General features: G+C 38.7%; 1 protein-coding gene across 2 annotated transcripts in view; it reads right to left on the reverse strand.

Moving 5' to 3' along the window:
- Positions 1-4339: 4339 nt before the first annotated feature.
- WNT7A (Wnt family member 7A) overlaps positions 4340-18532 on the reverse strand; it is a 37229-nt gene continuing 23036 nt past the window's right edge. Inside the window, exons 3-4 of one of the 2 annotated variants that reach the window (XR_003399327.1) lie at positions 6759-8721; positions 4340-4817 (exon numbers count right to left, since the gene is read on the reverse strand). Coding sequence is in view for 1 of the 2 variants with exons in the window: in XM_026857723.1 (XP_026713524.1) it covers positions 8242-8721 (480 nt within the window). In the remaining variant the exon portion in view is untranslated. Of the gene's footprint in view, positions 8722-18532 lie in introns of both variants that reach the window. The other variant, XM_026857723.1, reaches the window with a different exon arrangement.

Here is an 18532-nt window from a genome sequence, read left to right on the forward strand (position 1 = left end):
GCTGACGATTTCAGTGCTTTTGACCATATGTCTTCACTATGCCATCCACAGTTAACTCATCAGGGGGATGCTGACCTGCTCCCAGCGTTGCTCCCGTTCCCTCAGGCGTGGCATGCCCTGTTTGGCTCTTAAATTCAATGATGCGTTCTTTGGCTGGAGGACAAAGCTATTCCTCCTACTAACGCCTGCAAATGCTTTCTTATAATTGGCTTTCTAAGGAGTATGTTGGAGTGTGAGGTTCTCTCACCTTCTACTGAAGTGGGAGCAAGGGACTTTATTGGCAGCCAGATCAGTTTCCTAGCATGCTTTTACAGCACCTAGTGTCTCCTCAAAATGCTAAGTGGGAAGAAAAGAAATAAATAAAAATAAATAAAACCCTATTAGCAAAGGATTACTGTGTAAAAATCTAAGACAATGAACAGGAAAAGTGAAGGGGCAATGGACATGTTAAAACGCTGCAGAAAACAAGCTGCTCAGAGGAAAGTGTATTTGTTCTTTCTTTTCAAAACTCGTTATTTATTTTCTCTATTCTTCAGGCCTAATGTCTCACTAATGAATTCCAGGGGGAATTTTGAATCATGGTGATATCATGGGTTAAACCCCTTCTCCACTTTTTGAATGTAAATTCTTTTTGACATTCTTACTTATTGCGGAGCATTGACTTCTTTCCTACAACAAAACCAAATGCTATTTGGTTTTGCATAGTTAACATTTTGCTAATGGGTAGCCAAGATTCTCTCAGCAGCTCAACAACATTTTCTAAAGCACACTGGCGTTGTTGTAGCAACTGGTGGCTGATCTGTGAATAAAGCAGATGTCATTGTGGCAGGATAAAGGGAGAATAATCTATCACCCGGCCACTACCACTCCTGCCCAAACAAGTCATCAAAATGACAACTTTGGTGTGTAGTCATTAATTAAGGTCTGTGTATCACCTTATCTCATCTTGTTATTATATAAACCAATGTTATGTTATAAAAGCTAAGAATTTCTCAGCCCCTCACTGTTGTCTTTCTCATGGAGGAAGCACATCTAGGATGTGCTGAGGCACTGACAGTTTGCCAGCTTCCTTTTAGGCTTTGATTGATTTTGCACTTTCATCCAAGCTGGTCTGGCCTAAATAAACACAATATATATTCTGGAAAGTTTTTTTTCTTTACTATTTAATCTGAATTCAGCTCATTTGGCTTGCAACTAAAGATGGGCAAGCATCAAAATATTCTGACTGGTACCTAAGCTGAGTACAAAAGGAGAGATAGAAGCAGATAAGTTGCCTTTCTAACTTCTCAGAAAGGCTTTAATCCATTTATTATCTTTTTTAGCTTCTGTTCTAACTCTCACAATTTGTACTTAGTTGGTACAACTCATTGACCCGAATGAGTCACCTCCCACTCTTTTAGTGGCAGAAAATACAATGTGGTTTAGCACTGTCCTATTAAACACTTTCCATTAGAATATTTGCTAACTTTTTTATATGCTTTCAGTGATGAAGCACCACAGCAACTTGCCCTTGCTTTACAGAGACCCTCAGACTTTGCACTGAGTTTCAGTTGCCAGAGTCAATTTGCTCCCTCTGCAGAACCGCTGTCCACACCTTCTGACTTAAAAAGCTTACTCTCTGCTACCTCCTTTGCCACACATCTTCGTTAATCATTTGACTTAAGAAGACAAAACTTGAGACCAGGTTTCTACAGTTTCCCTGGTGCATGACTCATACTTAATGTGGAGGCTATATTAATTACTGTGTGCTTAGCATTTAATGAGGTTGAGAAGAAGGAGTCTCCGAACTTCAGCTACACAAAACAGGCAGTGAACCTACTACATGCAGTGACTACATTTCCAAAGCACTAAAATCTGGATATGTATTTTAAAAAAGAAGGTAAATCAGTCATTGCTTGAGTTCCTTAAAACAGGATGGCGAAAGCTGAGAAATCTGGGCCGTAGTCCGAATTCTTTCACAGACTTCCTTTGTGCCCACTGGCCAACCCTCTTGTGCTTTGTGTCTCCTGATTTCCTGTCTGTTTATGGGGATAATAGTAGCTGACTGAGGCCAGGCTCAGTGCAGAACATTTGTACAACTTGACACCACAGCATTATAGAAGGCCAAAAGGAATTATCCTGATATTTTTTTAAATCTATGAAAAAAAAATTTTTTGTGATAAATTTTGTATCTGAGTCCTGTGTGATAGCGGTTATCATCTAACACTATTACCTGTACTGTACCTTCTCTGTCCTTCTCTGTTAGCTTCTTTCTCAAGGTGCCAGGTATTTAATATCCTCTGTAGTTTAAAATAGTTCAGATCAAATTTAAATAATTTCAAAAATAAGCTGTATGTGGACAGATGTGATGGACATAGTGCATATTTCAGTGGACCAACATGCAAAAGAAAAGTTGCTAGGAAAGAAATTAACCACGAGAAACAACTCACAAAACAGGTTTCTTGCTGATTCAATGGAATAGATGTTTGGATTTGGCTTGAGCCAAATTAAATTGCACAGAGCTGTGTAACAACTAGGCAGGCTTAGCTTTGGCTAAAATCTGTCCATTTAGTTAAGGTCTTTATGTATGCCCTGGTAGACAGTAGTGTGCCTTCCATGCACTGAGTTTTTCAGGGGTTTTCCTCCTTATGTGTTTTTTCTTCTCTTTTCCAAAGCATTTCTGGGCTGCACCCTATCCGTAATAGGCCATTAGTTTCTTTATTTTTCAGGTTTCTTTATCTGTCTCCTAGTTAGACTAGTTCTTGCTTAAATAACTGCTTTTCTCTGACCATACTAAGAAACAGTCTGATGGAGTTTGGTAGAAGTTACTTTTTTTCAAGATACTGTTGCCATCACTTGGAGAATCTCTATATGTCACAGCTGAGAATGAGTCAAAGCATGCGATAGTAAAATGTAACCCCTGGGACAATACCAGAAACCTGTCTAATTGATTTTGATTTCATTAATTTTGTAAGCTCTGTGGGCCAAAAAAAATTAATTGGGGGTGGGGGGTGCTGTCATTGTAATGCTAGGAGTGTTATGGCATTTATGGCCTCTTATTGTGTAAATAATGGAAGGATTTCAGGATAACAGGAGAAATGGCATAAAGGACCCAGGAGGGAATCTGCCAAACTTATTCGTAAAATATTAATAGTTAAAGCACTGTTTGCTGACATCATGTGAGTGAAGCAAGCACAAAAACATTAAGAGAATAAGAAAAATTATTAACTGGAAAATGGTTGTGAACAATGAGTAAATGTAATTAAATAATCATACTAAGCACTATCTATGGTACAGTTCATGTGAAGTCCCACTTAAAATTATGAGTCTGCCTGATGAAGAATAAAACTAGCACTGTCTCTTTACAGGTTTTTGCTACAATTTCTTATGCAAGTTTAGCCAATTAGAGAACACCTCTTCTGGTCCACTCCCTTTAACTTTGTTTTAGAAAAACCATCAGTGCAGCTTTCTCAATAATATTGAAAAGGTGAGTTAGGAGGACATGGTGTACTAGATGATTAGAGTAATTCCATATTTCTTTTACTGGTCTGAAAAATTAAAGGTACTCTGTGAGAGGATGCATGTTTTTTCATGCGCGTCCTCCTCCTCTATTGTATCATAGCCCCACATACAGACCAAAAATCAAGAAACACAAGCCATCAGTGACCAGGAATGGATTGGAGAGCTTATAAACATTCTATAGACAGCTAAAAATCTCAGTGCTTGGAGACAGTAAAATAACAAGTACATACATGCTGCAGGCAGGCATGCTGGTGAAAGTGGGAAAGTGAAGCACTGCAGTAACAGAAAGTTATGCATAATGCGGTGTTCCCAAAACGAGTGTACAGGGTTTTCTATATCAGTAGTATTGGGTTTCTGATGTACTACTAGTGAATTGTTTGTATCGGCAATCACAAAATCAACTGTGGATCTGGTATGATACATACAACAGTTGGAGAGCTGCTTGTTCAGTCGTCTTCTTGGGGTGACAAGTTGGGGGCAGGGGGCTATATTAGTTAATACACTTATTTTGGACATTCACAGTGCATATCTCCTGATATCTAATATAATGATGAATTTTTAAATGTCAGAAGTACTTACACTGTATCTTAATTTGTATATGTGCACCCTGACTGCAGTCTGCAATGTTTCTGTGTTCAAGAAATCGATTTTTAAGTGTGGACAGTTAAAAACAGTTTTGTAATCCACAGGGTAGTTCTTTGGGAGCCTGTGCAATATGGTACAAGTCCATTATTTTACTTTTCTAAGTAACTATGTACCCTTACAATAACTTTACAAAATGAGCCACTTAAGAGTATGCTTTAAGGATGTTTTCAGTTTAATTATCACTGTTGAAAGACATTTCTCCATTAGGTTTGTTCATACATTGCAAAGAAAACTTAATCATTGAGTGATTCATGTTTTATGTAGGTACTTCAAATATTCCAGCTAATTGTATTCAGGTTAGTTGACCTATTAAAAAGACTGAGAGGTAAAATCCTTAAAATTTGCTTAGGAATCCCAAAGCAGAAATGCTTCATTTCCACAAATCCACTATCAAATGAGGAAGTGAGATTTCATAAATAATAGCTTCCCAACTTGCAATTACACTAGTTCTCTTACGCTTCCTACTCCTCTTACTCTTCCTGCTTCTTGAACGTATGTTTTCTTTAAAAGCTTCAGCTAGGTTATTAATGTGGACAGCAATCCAGTGCTTCCCTTGGTTAGTAGAGGTGAAAAGATGTATTTTCTTTTGAGAGCCGTATTGTTCTGCAGTTGTGTGCGTTTCACTCCCATTGTGTGCTTCTTCACCAAGTAAAAACAGAGCTCTTCTATCCCTGAGGACAAAGAACAAACTGTTGTTGGGGAGAGGAATATCTACAAAATCGTAAATCTTTCTCCTTGTCCTGTTTATTCTTCATGCCATTTAAGCCCATTTAGTGAATGACCAATTAACTCCAGACTCATGGCAGATTCTGACGGGCCAGATTTCTGCTATCTAAGATGACACAGCCAAATTTCCAAATACTTCTAGCTGAATGCAGTGTTCGGTTTTCCTTGCTCTTTAATTCACAGTTTCCAAACTGTTATTCCAGTTATCACATTGACATTTTTCTCTAATTAATGCATTAATCATAAACAATGATGTAAAATATAGTGCAGATGTGTACCAAATTCATTTCATTATGCATCCAGTTCTTTATTATTGTGAATAGAACTGTTTAAAGATATTTGTCTTTCAATAATTAATCTGCTAGCTGTACATTGCACATCACTGCATACTGAAATATACTGAAATATACAGGAAGCAGGAGTTTTACAAATTACTTTTCTATGGTAAAAAACATGCTGCAAAAGTAATAGTTTGTAAAAATATCTCTAATTAGTGAACACACTTTTGGCTATGATATGGTATCTGCTAAGTAAAAAAAAATACAAATGGGGGGGGAGGATTTCAATAGTAAATATTATATCTGAAATATTTAACCATAGTATAGTGTTGTAATTAACATCCATACTGTATGTACTTTATTGCATTTTACATCATCAGTTCTTGATCTGTGGAATTTAGAAGAACTAAAAGCAGTGACTCAGTTACCCAAAAAAACCCCAACTTTTATATTGACAAGTCAATATAAAACAATAAAATTATGTTTAAAATTTTATTTCAATATCCCGTGCTGGTGTCTGAATTGCATAAAAATTTTATTTTGTGTTAAGTGGCAGGTCTGCAAAGAAACTGTATGTTTAACCCTAATTACACATTGCTAGGATCAGGTACTGCATGGGCTTCTGTTCTTACATAAATAACATATATACAAGAAGTGAATTAAAAAAACCCCATGCCACATTCAGACAAGTTCTAAAAGGTCAGGTTGTTATAGTGAAACTTTGCAACACCTTTAGTGATACTTCTATTTACTTTCTCAGAAAACTTTCTCTGTTTTCACAGTCTTAGTTGGGAGTTTTGCCCCAGAAAGATCAATGGACACAAGATACATCTGTATTATCTACTCCTTGTAACACTTGCTGTTATCAGTGTGAGTCAGTGAAATGCACTGCATGCTGGATGGTGGTTTGTCTCCTTTGCTGATGCCCCTCTTAGCCTCCTTAAAGGCATCAGATCGTGTAGTCTGGAAGCAGAGAAGAATCTGGTCTGTCCTAGACAGAACATGCAATATCATCAGTAGGACTGTTTCTTACCCAGTGAAAAACATTAAAATTAGATTATTTTTTTTTTTTTTGGTCACAAATGAGTCAATCAGGAGGAAAAGAATTATTCTAAAAAGAGAAATATCTACCACTCAAATATCTGAAGAAATTAGCAGTGATAAAAAGGAAATATCATAAAAGGAATGCAAAATGGCTTAGGTGGGCTCTGAAAAACAAGTGAGTAGTCTTTAAATTTACCTAGATCTTTTTCTGAGTATTTTAGCTCTGGCCTTCTGGGGGGGAGAGAATAATGTAAATGCCAAAAAGAGTTGGACAAAAAGTAAGCTTTGTATTCTATCTATGAGAATCAGACGATGTGCGTCATGCTAGTTTTTACAGTCATAGTCTACAGCCTTCCACTGATTAAAATCAAATTTGACAGTAACACAATATAGAGGTTTAACTGACAGCACACACAGCACATTTGCTAGTCATAACGCCACAGTTTAATGACTGATGCACGTGGGAAACTAATTCGGATTTTTTTTTTCTTGGATGAGATAAATGACCATCCAGTTAATACCAATCATGAATTCAAGCTATGTGACAAAATTGATGCTACATACCCTGTTCTTGTTTTGCATATTCTGCAAATTGAGCTGCAGGAAAAGACCCAGTTTGTATACACATCCGGAGAGAAAGTTCATTCTGCTTTCTGACATATCCACCAACTGCAGCTGAATGTATCCAGCTTGCTGCTGTTGTGTCCACAAACTAATTACCCTTTCTCTGTTAAATAGCCTAAGAATTACAAATTGTATGCCTGTTTTGAGAAAAAGTACAGGTTGAACAAGCAGACATAGTATAAATAAAATATTTATATAAAAATAGTCTCTTACAAAATATACTCTCTTATCCTATGGTTGATTTTTCCAAAAGATGGAAGTTTGTCTGGATTTTCTTATTTTTAGACATATTCCAAACGGGATTTTATTAATGCTTCTTTCATAAATTGAAGAAAAAAAAACCAAACATACCCAACTGGTAAAGATTTGTAACCCCTACCACTTGACTTTTGTTCCAGACAACTAGCAGCAAACAGGAGGAAAAAAAAAAAAAAAAAACACACAACAAACAAACAAACAAAACCCAAAACAGTGTGTGTTTGTGTATGTACATATATATAAAGATGCCAGCTTTTGTACTTAAACATCTAGTACTGTAGAACATATCCTGCAAGTCCAACTAATAGAAATATCCTAGTTAAGAATAATATATACAGCTCCAGTTTTTCCTTGCTGTTTCTACAAAATTAATCCACAAAGAAAGCCAGCTATCTATTTTAATTGCAGAATAGTTCCAAAAATGTTGGTAGAGTTCTTTTTAATTAAATAAATTAATATTAGTTTTATCTGAATAAATTGTTAAATATTGCTATTATTATGCCCAAGTGTCCACAATCCCTGTGCTAAAATCTGCAGCACACACACACAAAAAAAGGCAGATAAAGCAGTGTCTACAGAAAACTTCAACAGTTCTACTCGCTGTAGCAAATGGTATGAAGTGGAAAAGATGGGCAAGACCAGCAGAAGCTTTTCACAAGTGTAGAATCTTAAATTTGTGCCATCCACACACTCACATGGGCAATTCATGATGGGGCACTGTCCATCCCATCCTGTTCAAAGCCCTTTTTTAAGAATTTCTCCCCTACCCCTCCCTGCTCTTTATACACTGAAGTTTTTGACCATCTTTTTTCCAAACCAAGAGTTAGTTGCCACACTCAGAGATTTTTCTTTGACTGGTGTCTCTTCACAAAGCAGTCAATGCTTCTTGCTTTAGAGGTGCAGATTAGCTGAGATTATCTTTTTCTCTCTGTTTTGTGTGTCATGTGGCTTGGGGTGGGGTTTGTTTGATTTTGTTTCTTGGCTGACTTTCATAAGAGTCTGAAATGTGTATCCACATAAGCAATGAAATATGAGAAGAGAGGGCTCCATTCATCAGCATTTCTTCTGGGAGAGCAAGTCTTTCCTACAGTCTTGTGTAGGTACGTTGAGTGCATGTGCAAACGTATTCATGGCCAAGGACATGTCAGCCTGCCCAGCCATGTACTCACTTACAGGTATATACTTCTGTTCTTTCACTGCATGTGTTGCATTTAACATAGCAGCACCAATGAAATTTGCAGTTGCACTGCCACACTCTTGAGTACTGGTGTGTATTGTAACCTCGACCACAGCACATCAGATCGCAGCCATTGGACTGCTGGGCTGTCTTGTTGCACATCCTGCCCTGTGTTCCCACACTGCCGGTGACAGGGTCTTCTTCACAATAATTGGGAGATTTTTCTATGTACACTAAATCTGTATCCATGGGTTTGCGATAGGAAAGTGGCTTCTTTATTTTGAGGAAGGTTGGACGCTTGTTACGACTTGCTCTTACTGGTTCAACTTGAACAGCTTCATTATATTTGTCCTTAAGGATGTAACCCAGCTCCCGGAATTTAGGCAGAGTTGTCCAGCATGTTTTAGTGGTACAGGATCCCGAGACCCCATGGCACTTGCACTCTAACTTCATGTTTTCTTCCAGAATCTGTATTTAGAAGAACAAAGAATGATGCATTAAGACAAGCTACAGTCTCTTCAAAAAAACAGGGTTACTTGATGCATGCTGCGTGACAGTCACAGATGGCTTTGCTCTCCAGCATGCGTTGCCACCAGACACAGGCCACGTTCCCACCAAAGCAGCGGGGTTTGCTTGCCTGGTAACACTGTTGTCCTAGGCAGCAAATGCTCATCAGTGTCAGCTGAGGTCTGCCTGCAAAGCTGATTCCCCATTTGTACTTCGAGTCAAGCAGGGAAGATAACTTTGCCTAATCTCACAGCCCATGGGCCAAAGGTAAGATGGGACCCTCCTTAACCACAGCTTTTCTTCATTTTCATTTGCAATATGATTGTACAATGCTGCTGATTTGTCTGTTGTTGCAAGTTCTGGCATATAGCAGTGAAATTAGGAACTGGCGGAAAATCACACCTTTACATGAAATGCCCCATGCAGAATGTTTTGAAAGTTCAACAATAGGTACTAGAACTTGATTTTTAAAAGTTAAAAAATAAACTGCATTTCTGTTCTTGCACCTGAAAGTGATGAAAGTTTGTGCAAGATATGAAGCAGGTAAACTCTATCAATGCAGTCTCACATTAATCAATGGTGTAGAGCAGATGATCATTTTCATATAAGCATCATCTGTTCTAAATGCTGAAAGTTTATGCTTCAGTTTAGAAATCTAAGTATTTTAATACACCATAGTCAATTTCTTTGCACTTTCTAGAGGGTTTGAAGTATTTTGCCTCCTCTCACATGGATAATGGAGCATACAAAATGCCCCAGCTACTTTGCAAGAAAACTAGGTCTGTCTTAGAGCATAACGGGCAAGAGCAAAGATGAGGAATTGGTTTCACATTTTGTCATCAATTCTTGTTAAAAAAATTCTACCTCCTTAATACAGTAAGAGTGTCTCAAACACCTCCATATCATGGCTTGCTCCACCCTGTCTCATGTTCTTTTCTTTGTAGGGGTTTTTCATGCTTATGACTGAGTTATCACTACTTTCCTTTTGAAGATTACAAGCTTCATCTTTCCTTCAAACTTCACATCCCTTGAAACCTTAATCTTGTCTCTTCTCCTTTCTGCTGTTTGTTTACGAACCCAGCCTTTGCTAAATAAAACCGGAGACCAGCCTAGCCCTTGCACAGTCTGTCCCAAGCCCTATAACTGACCTCACTTAGCAGCTACACTGTGTTAATGCTAGAAAACATAGCTAATTACAGCAATTAATTTCCAACTGGTCTTTGCTTGAAAGAGACCATAATAATTTTGATTATTACATTCTGCCTTAACCTGGAAGATACCAGCAGTGGAAAGCCCAGCCAGAGGGATTATCTGGGTTCAGGGAGTGGCCACATAATTTTTTCCTCTGAGAAACCCCAGATGATCCATGTGGCTCCAAACCTGGGCAGTTTAGAAGGCTGGAAGGAGGTCAGTGATACAGAATTTTATTAACCCTTTGTTATAAGCCACCCCCCTTCAGTTTTGGACGTTTGGAAAACTCACCATGCAGAAACTATCACTGACTGCAGCTGAAAATGGCAGCCAGCACTGAAGCAGCCATGTCCAGCTCAAAAGCCAGACATAGGTGCTGGGACTTCAAGTGTAAAGTCTCAGCATAAACAGGAGTGGCAAGGAGAAAGAGCACAACTTACGTTGTGTAACCAGCAGATCATTAGTGCATTAACACTGGTGAGCAAAGCCCCGTCCTGTTCTTGGCTGCCTTAAAACAAGTAATTTCAAGACTGCACATAGTAGCTTATTATTCTCATGCCTTATGGTCTTGAAGCTGTTCCCATGTCACCTAGGCACAGTAATTGCTATTGCCTAAATTTAGGATAGTTTATAGCTGCTTCTTTACTCATTGTTCTTCCTCTGCCCTTTTTCAATGAAAATAGGGATTTCAGAGGCATTAAAATAGCTTTATTTTTATTTCAGTCTATGAGTGAAGTGTCAGCATGTGTGGTCTGAAGACAGGCTTAAAACCCCTAGAAAGTATAGGTCCAAGATTTTGGCAGATGTGAACTTAGCAAATATTAGGTCACATTTTGTGCTACTGTTTTTAAATTATTTTTTTTTATGCAAACTATCTAATGACTGCCTTAAAACTCAGATGTGAGCAACTTTTATATTCAGATCTACATCTTAACTTGCAGTTCTGTTCAAGCTTTGGCTTACGTTTTGCATTATCTTGTTATCTTGAGTTTCTCTCTCAGCCACTGCATACTTCTTTTATTGCTCACTCATTCATAAGGTAGTACACTTAGAAGATAGATGAGGAGACAGAAGAGGAGTTATAGCACAGAAACCGGAAAAATAACATAAATTCTTTTAGCCTTATTTGTACCTTTTTAAAAGCTCTCTTTTTTTAATTTTGAAACTAGCCAGGGATACATTTCTCAGACCTAATTCAATCACTGCTTTTGTTCAAGTGGCTGGCCTTATACCCTGGTATGATGTTCAAACTTGCAACAAAATATTTCTCACTTGCCTGCCATCAGGACCCGCCAAACTGACTTGAAACATTAATACAAAATACATCATGTGTCATCTATCTAGGTAGGGCTTTTTTCCTCAAGTGTAGTTAAATAGCCTAAATTGCCTTTTGGTTTATTTCATTAACATCCCATTTACAGCCAACAATCTCAGAGAGAATGAGTAGTTCCACTGGAAAGAGCTGAGCAAGCAGCTGGAGCAGTTCAGCAACTGGATGGCCTCATGTCATGTGTTGGTCTCCTGCTCCGGGTGACACAATGCCAACCAGAATGAGCTTCAGCTTTTCTGGTCTCAGCTAAGACTGGGCATGAACACTTAGGATAAAAAGGTCTGGGTTTGTCTGAACATGACAAGTTTGAAAAATACTAGTTGAGCTCAAGTGCTAGGGGTCCTTCTTAAATGAGCAGAAACGCTTGGATGGGAACAGGAGGGGGCAGGGGAACGTGAAAAAATTTTACCTTTTAACACTGTGCCACACTTATTGGCTTGGGGGGGCTTTTATTGTAGATGGCACTTCCTAACCCTCCCTTTTCTCTGTGCACTTGTTGGGGGTGAGTTTCCAATATACTATGCTAAATTGCTACAACACATCTGCCTAATTTGGGTCTACTGTACTCTACAATTGACCTTTCCCATCCAGTTCTGCCTTTCCTAACCCAGCCTCTTTACCTTTAACTCACAAACCCTTTTGTTGGTTCTGTTCTTGTATACATATCCTCCTTGCTGGTGCTGTCTTTCAATTCTGTGCTTTGCAAATTCAGCCAAAGATGAATTGACTCTATAGTCTTTAGAAAATAGGCTACACGTAACTTGAACCATCCTCAGCAAAAGCAAAAGCCTGCAATGGTGATTTGATAGTTTTATTATACTGTGATACCAGGTGCTTGGACTATTTGTTTTGCATTAAAATATGTGGACAGTGGTATTTTAACACCATTACATTATTCTAGTTGCCTCTGATGAACCAGTGCCTTTACAAAATCAAGATAAGAGTTGAAAAGAGAAGGAAGAAAATAAAATAGGGGATTCTTTGGGTAGGGACAGGAAGACTCAGTCTTTCCCTTGGTTTCTGTGAGCCAGAAGAAGTGTTCTACCCCTTAAAAACTTGGTCTGTGTTAAAAACAGAAAGTGTTTTTCACCTTTAAAGATCAGGTTTTGTTTCTAGCCAGTTGCTCACACTTTTTACATTCAATTAAAACTTCTTATATATCTTATAGACTGACTTTTTCCTAAAATGTAAGAGCCTGAAGGGCACAAAGCTTAAATCTTAGATCCTGTTTCTTACCAAATGACCAGATCCAGCTCCGTCAGCCATGGAAAGTAAATCTGTATGCACCAGTGAATGCTCTGAACTGGATTAAATGCGAACAAAGAGCTGGAGTTCTTTTAGCTTTGTCCACTTTTTCTTTGAGCTCCTACAGTAAACTGTCAGTACTTGTTTTTCTCTCTCTCTCTCCCCATTGCCATTAGCCTCTGGGAAATAGTTTGTGTGAAGAGAACTTGCGCTGGCTCTCTCTGCAGATGTTATCTTCAGATATAGTACCTTTGGGCACTGCCATTAGGAACTTAACATGTTTTTTCTTCACCTTCAGTTTTGCAGAGAATGCATAGGGTGCGTCCTGTGAGGGTGGCAAGCTGCAGCTCTGGAGAACCCTGCAGCCCAGGAGCTGCATGGGCTGGTACCAGCACCGTGGCCCTGCAGTGGGCAGGGCGCCTGGCAGTGGTGCCCCGGCTGGGGGCTGGCTGAGCCAACGGTCCTGGTTTCCAGTGAAACCAGCAGAAAGTACTGGCTGGTGTGACTGGGCGCTGGAGTGGCATTTGCTTATGAGTGCTGCCACTGGTGCCCCACAGCCACATCGGAGGTGTGCCCTCTGGGTGGTGGGACGGGTGCTCTGGGTGCTTGGGTCTGGGCAAGCACAGAGAGAGGTTGTGGTGTAGCTGGCATGCTCAGAAACACGGGTCACGCTTGTGCAGTGGGTTTTCTCAGCTCGGTGCCTCTGTTACCCGTGTTAGCCAGTGGTGTGCACCTCCCTGGGTTTCCAGCATCTGAAGACAGCTGACTTTCCAAATGCATCTGCCAGGGCAGTCCGGGACCCCACATCCCCACTCATGAGGGGTCAGGTACCGCACAGCCCTGCGTTCAGTCACCAGGCTCTTGAATCACTTGATGCCAAAGCTGTCCTGAAGGACCTACAGTGTGAAATACAGTGACCATCACACTCCCAGTGCATTCTCCTTCACCAGCAGGGCTCCCATGGAAACTAACTCCTGCCTCACAGCCAATACACTGCCAATACCAAAACGCCTGAGGCCAGGGACCCTTTACTGCTTCATCAGAAATAACTCTGACTCCAGTCTACATGTGAGGCAGATGTAATTAGTGAGACAACAGACACTGATTCCTATCCCACCAAGGCCATAATATTTCCTAATTTTGTCTGATATCAGATCATCTGGGTCAGGAATTAACTGTCTCCTACAAGTGCCTGCACGCATACCTTTACGATAGGTCAAAGAAGACACAACTATTGGCAAAACAAGAGTGAATTTTTCACTCCAGAGAAAAAGCAGGGCTTAAAAGTGGTCACAACATTTCTGTGTGCTGGGGAGGCCAATGGACAGATGCAAACCCACCCCTCTCAACTTACGGCAGATGAGGATTTATGATTTATATTACTTTCAGAGGCAATTATAGCTATAAGACAAAGACCCTCAAACTTCAGGAACTATGTTAGAGATATGTTTCTTGCTTCTGAAGAAGGATTCATTGAGTAAAAATATTGGTTTAAGCTAATACAAGAAACACTGCCGTTGAAGACAAACCCTATGAAATCTTTAAGAAATGTGAGAAACAGCATAATAAAAAAATACCCAATTGCACATTTAAAGTTAGCAAAGGCATATTTAAACAGAAGATATTATTTCCCATCAGTGGATGTTCACTAACTATATTACTAGAGCTGTTGTAAAATGTTTTCTGTAGAAACATAACATATTTTGCATTGATATCTTATGGCAAACTAACTATGGATGAGTTTGAAACTGACTGTGTCCCATATTGAGTGACTGATTCCAGACAGTCTTTCATATTTCATTTGAACATATTATGAAGACCTTATTAAGCACAGAAAAAAGATATTTTTTTTCTCACGTTTTTGATTATAAATCTGTGAAAAAAGAATAATATCTGAAGTCAGTATCAAACCACTGAATACTGTTAGCTGTGTACTACCCCTGGCAGATTGAACCATTTTTCTCATTAAAAGAAATTTTTTAGTTTCAAATAAAAAATGACTTGGAAATTGCCACAGCATGTGACTTACACCAATCAAATCACCATTGCACTCCCCTTGGAACACGTGTCTAGAGAAAATCAGGCAACATGCTGGTCTGAGGACTATTGATGAAGAAGTCCAAGAGAATGCTGATAAATGACATTATGCTAGAAACATCACAGATGGGTGGTATTTCCCAATAGAACCATCAGAAATTTTGCACTCTCATAAGTTTAACCTTTTGTGTACTATTTCTGACTTTTCTCTATGCTGCCCAAAGCAGGAGGTTCCTTACATTTCTTATATAAGCTTTATAGACTTTCATCATTATTTTTATACTTTCTGCACTGGAATATTAGTTGCCCATTACTATGGCTTTATAAAAAAGTTGACCATATGCAGCAATTCTTTTCTGAATGCAGCTTCTATTTCCACAAAATATCAAACAAGAAAAAACCCTAGTCTTTCTGTATGGTCACAGTACTCATACCCTGTTGTCAGCACACACAAACTGAGTAAGAAGTTCTTTTTCCCTGGCTAAGTTGTATTGTTTAAATTAGACGACAGAAGACCTAGTACCCTTCACTCAATGACTAGCACTGTGCAGAGTAGCAAATTAACACAGAAGTCTGAGAGCACGGTCAGTAAAAACTGAGAGGAATGCAGCAAAAAATATTTTCTCCTGCATATTTTTCTTATACTTCTGATAACCTTCATGACTTGCCATGTACTAAATCAATTTATCACCACTCTGGGACCAAAAACCAAAAGAGAAGTAGAAAATAAATGTCATAGGATGCGTTCATAATTGTTATTTTTGAAGGACAGTTGGACTTGAAATAAAAAGGATATAGCAGTTTTTAAAAAGAGAAATTTAATGAGGCAGATTCTCACACAACCTGATAATGCTCTTTTCAAATTAAACCATAAGGCATGGCCCTCACCTTTTTTCAAACTGTAGGAACTGCTATGTGAAATAAAACAAGGTGTCATAATACTTCAGCTTTCTGTCCCTGAGGGGCCCTCCTAGGACAACACTTTATGTTCAACTGTGGCTGCTCCTAGGATAAACTTCTGCCAAAACCCTCTCAGTTTTTGCAAAAGTAACTATGAAAGTGGATTCCACGTATATGGCTCAGTCTGTATCTAGCTTTCTCATTCCTCAATATTTTTCTCTGACAGCTATGCAAATCTAATCGTGGCCCATGGAAGTCAAATAAGGTTCTTAAGTTTTTATTTATCTTCATCAAGATACTGCTTGCAGAGATAGTGGGCATGATGTGGCAACACCTGATGTTAATAGCTCAGCAAAATCTGATACAGATTTGAGAGGAATGATGCGTGCAGAAATCCACACTGCCACGTCAGGCAGTCGCTCCTCAGAGCAGGTCTCATGCCAGGTATTCTCTTCTCCCTCACCCCCTCCCTCTCCCATTCTATCTGATAACAGCTGCAAGCTAGTCTGTGGGATTCCTTGCCTTTTTACGTCTCTCATGAACACATTCCAGTTTTCCCCAGAGAGAAAGTACCTGCACCCTCATTTCTCTGTCTCTCTGGTCATCAAAATGTAAATCGAAACCATTAATTCATGAGCTGGAACCGTAAGCTTCAGGTTGAGTTTCGCATACTCTTAAGGGACGTGGTGGGTGACACAGTTTTCTGTGTAGTATCAAACACAAAGCCTTCTTACCCCTCCTTCCTCCTGTTGACAGGAAGTCCTGTTATCAAAGTTTTTCTCAACTATGAATTACTAAAGTAATGCTTAGGTGAGTTTTATATCAGGAAAGAGACTGAAAGTATCATGTTCCTACTGTCTAGTGGCAAACAGACTGTGAGATGGGGGGTTCCTGGTGTGGGACTTTCTGTTTTCTGAGTTGCTAATGACTAAAGCTCAGTACTTGAAGGCTGGCTTGACAGTTTATTGAGGGGTTACTGCTGTGATGGCTTCTTGGTACATCTGTCTGCAAGATTCGTCTGATTTGCATTTTGGTTTTGTGGATTTTTCTATTTAAAAGGCAAATATTTTAATGGAAAAAATGGAAATAATTTGAAAATATAACTGTCAATGTGTTTGATGAACTACTTGTTTTTAAAAAATAACTCTTGGAAGACCCATTATCACCTAGATTAGACTGGATCAATGCGGTGCCAAGTAAATGTCATCATGTAGGAAGTTTAAAGATCAGTCATAAAAAGGAACCTGGAAAAAACAGTTCTGAAAAAAATCTGGTTTCTTTTAATTCAACATGCTATTTTATATTCTGTATTTGTTTAAGTGAAAGTGTGATTTCCTAGTCCCTACTGACATGGGATTGTGAGATTAAGGAAAAATTTATCTAGGATTGTTATTCACTGCAAAACTGACACTGTGGATATGATGGATTAGCTTGTGAAATACTGAATAGTCTTGTTGTCTGGCCTACCTGGGTGCTTTGTAAAATGAAGCTAAAAGAGACTGGAAAGTGGGACAATGTTACAGAATCATGGATAGAGTTGGTTGTATAATCTATTTCACCTTCCCAGCACTGCATAAGTTTTCTACAGTATGTATCTTCCTCTGCAAAACTGGATAGCAAGTTCATGCCAGAAGTGAATAAAAGATGATGATCAAGGAGTTTTGAAAATGAAGAAACAACATGGTGTTCAATGACACTAGGACAGTTTACAAAGAAAATGAGACAGCAGTTTTCCTGGAATTGGACGTGTTACCAACATAACATTTGTTCTTACATCCTATCTAACTTCCGCACATTCTGGACACAAATTAAAAGTCACTCCAAAATACTGATACTTCTAAAACAGGCCTCTCTAAAATAGTGACCTGTTCCATCCATCCATCCCATACATGGTATTTTGCCATGTATTAAAAAGATCATGACTGTCTATTGTTAAAAAAGCCATTTTCCCAAATCCCTACTTCAGTCTAGGAGCTCAGTCCTGCAGTCAATGTATGGATCAGAGTAATGAAGTCAATGAAATCTTAACTGAGTGATGTCTGCCGACCTCAACCTCTTTGAAGTCAATATAATTCTAACATCCTATGTCCAGTGTGTCCATTTTTAGTTTTGATCCTGGGGCAGTGATCTTCATCCATACTCTAGGCTTCTAAATTACAATGCACCAAACTGTCATTAAAATGTAGGTTGGAGTAGGGTTTTTTAAAAGATAAAGAAAGTAATTGTGCTTATAGTTTATATTTTAGCATGCTTTTCTGAAGAAATTGGAATTACTCCCAGATAAGATGATCTAAACTTATTTACTCTCTGCAATCTGGGAACACAATGAGTTATTATTACTTGGGGATTATTCAGTCAAGGATGTCATTGCTGCCCATCACTTTGGGCTATGTCATAGAGCCTGAGTCATTCTTCATGTAAAAAAAAATAGGGAAAACAGGAAATGACACAACTGGAATTCATCCTTGTCACAGCTAATGCACACAGAGAGAGGAATGGTACAAGGTTGACTCATTCCCACCAAACTTCATCTTCCATGTAACTCTCCCAACTGGTAGTGAAGCACTCAAATGAAGTGGTGCTGGCATTGTATAGTAAAAAAATGGGAGCAACCAGGTAGAGCATTTTGACAAATGCTTAAGCTGTCAAGAGAAAAGTTTCCAAAGAAAGAGCGATAGAAACCAAAAGAACAGTCTTACTTGTTCCAGACAACAAATCAGAAAACACCTCTTGTGCTAAACTAATAAAGCCAGGTACTGGCAGGAGTACTAGTTGCAAAATAATATCACTTCATATTGCTTCCAAACATTTTTAACCAATAGAAACACACAGTTAATTATAGGTTCATTTAGTTGCATACCAAACTATGAGAGTTAACTCTTAGGTACTCAGCAAATAACACTATGCAAGGCATATATCTTATGCTGAAAAACATATATATGTTTTAGTTCTCTGAGTCAGTAGTTTTAGTAAACAAAGGATGTTTTCCCCTTCTATCAAGCTTTTCAGGTGATTTCAAAGTATTTCTACATTAATTTTTCAGTACTGCCTTTATAATAATGCAGTATT

This window comes from Athene cunicularia (genome assembly GCF_003259725.1).
Source record: "Athene cunicularia isolate RWA chromosome 12 unlocalized genomic scaffold, athCun1 chr12_part1, whole genome shotgun sequence".
In the NCBI taxonomy this organism is placed as follows: domain Eukaryota; kingdom Metazoa; phylum Chordata; class Aves; order Strigiformes; family Strigidae; genus Athene; species Athene cunicularia.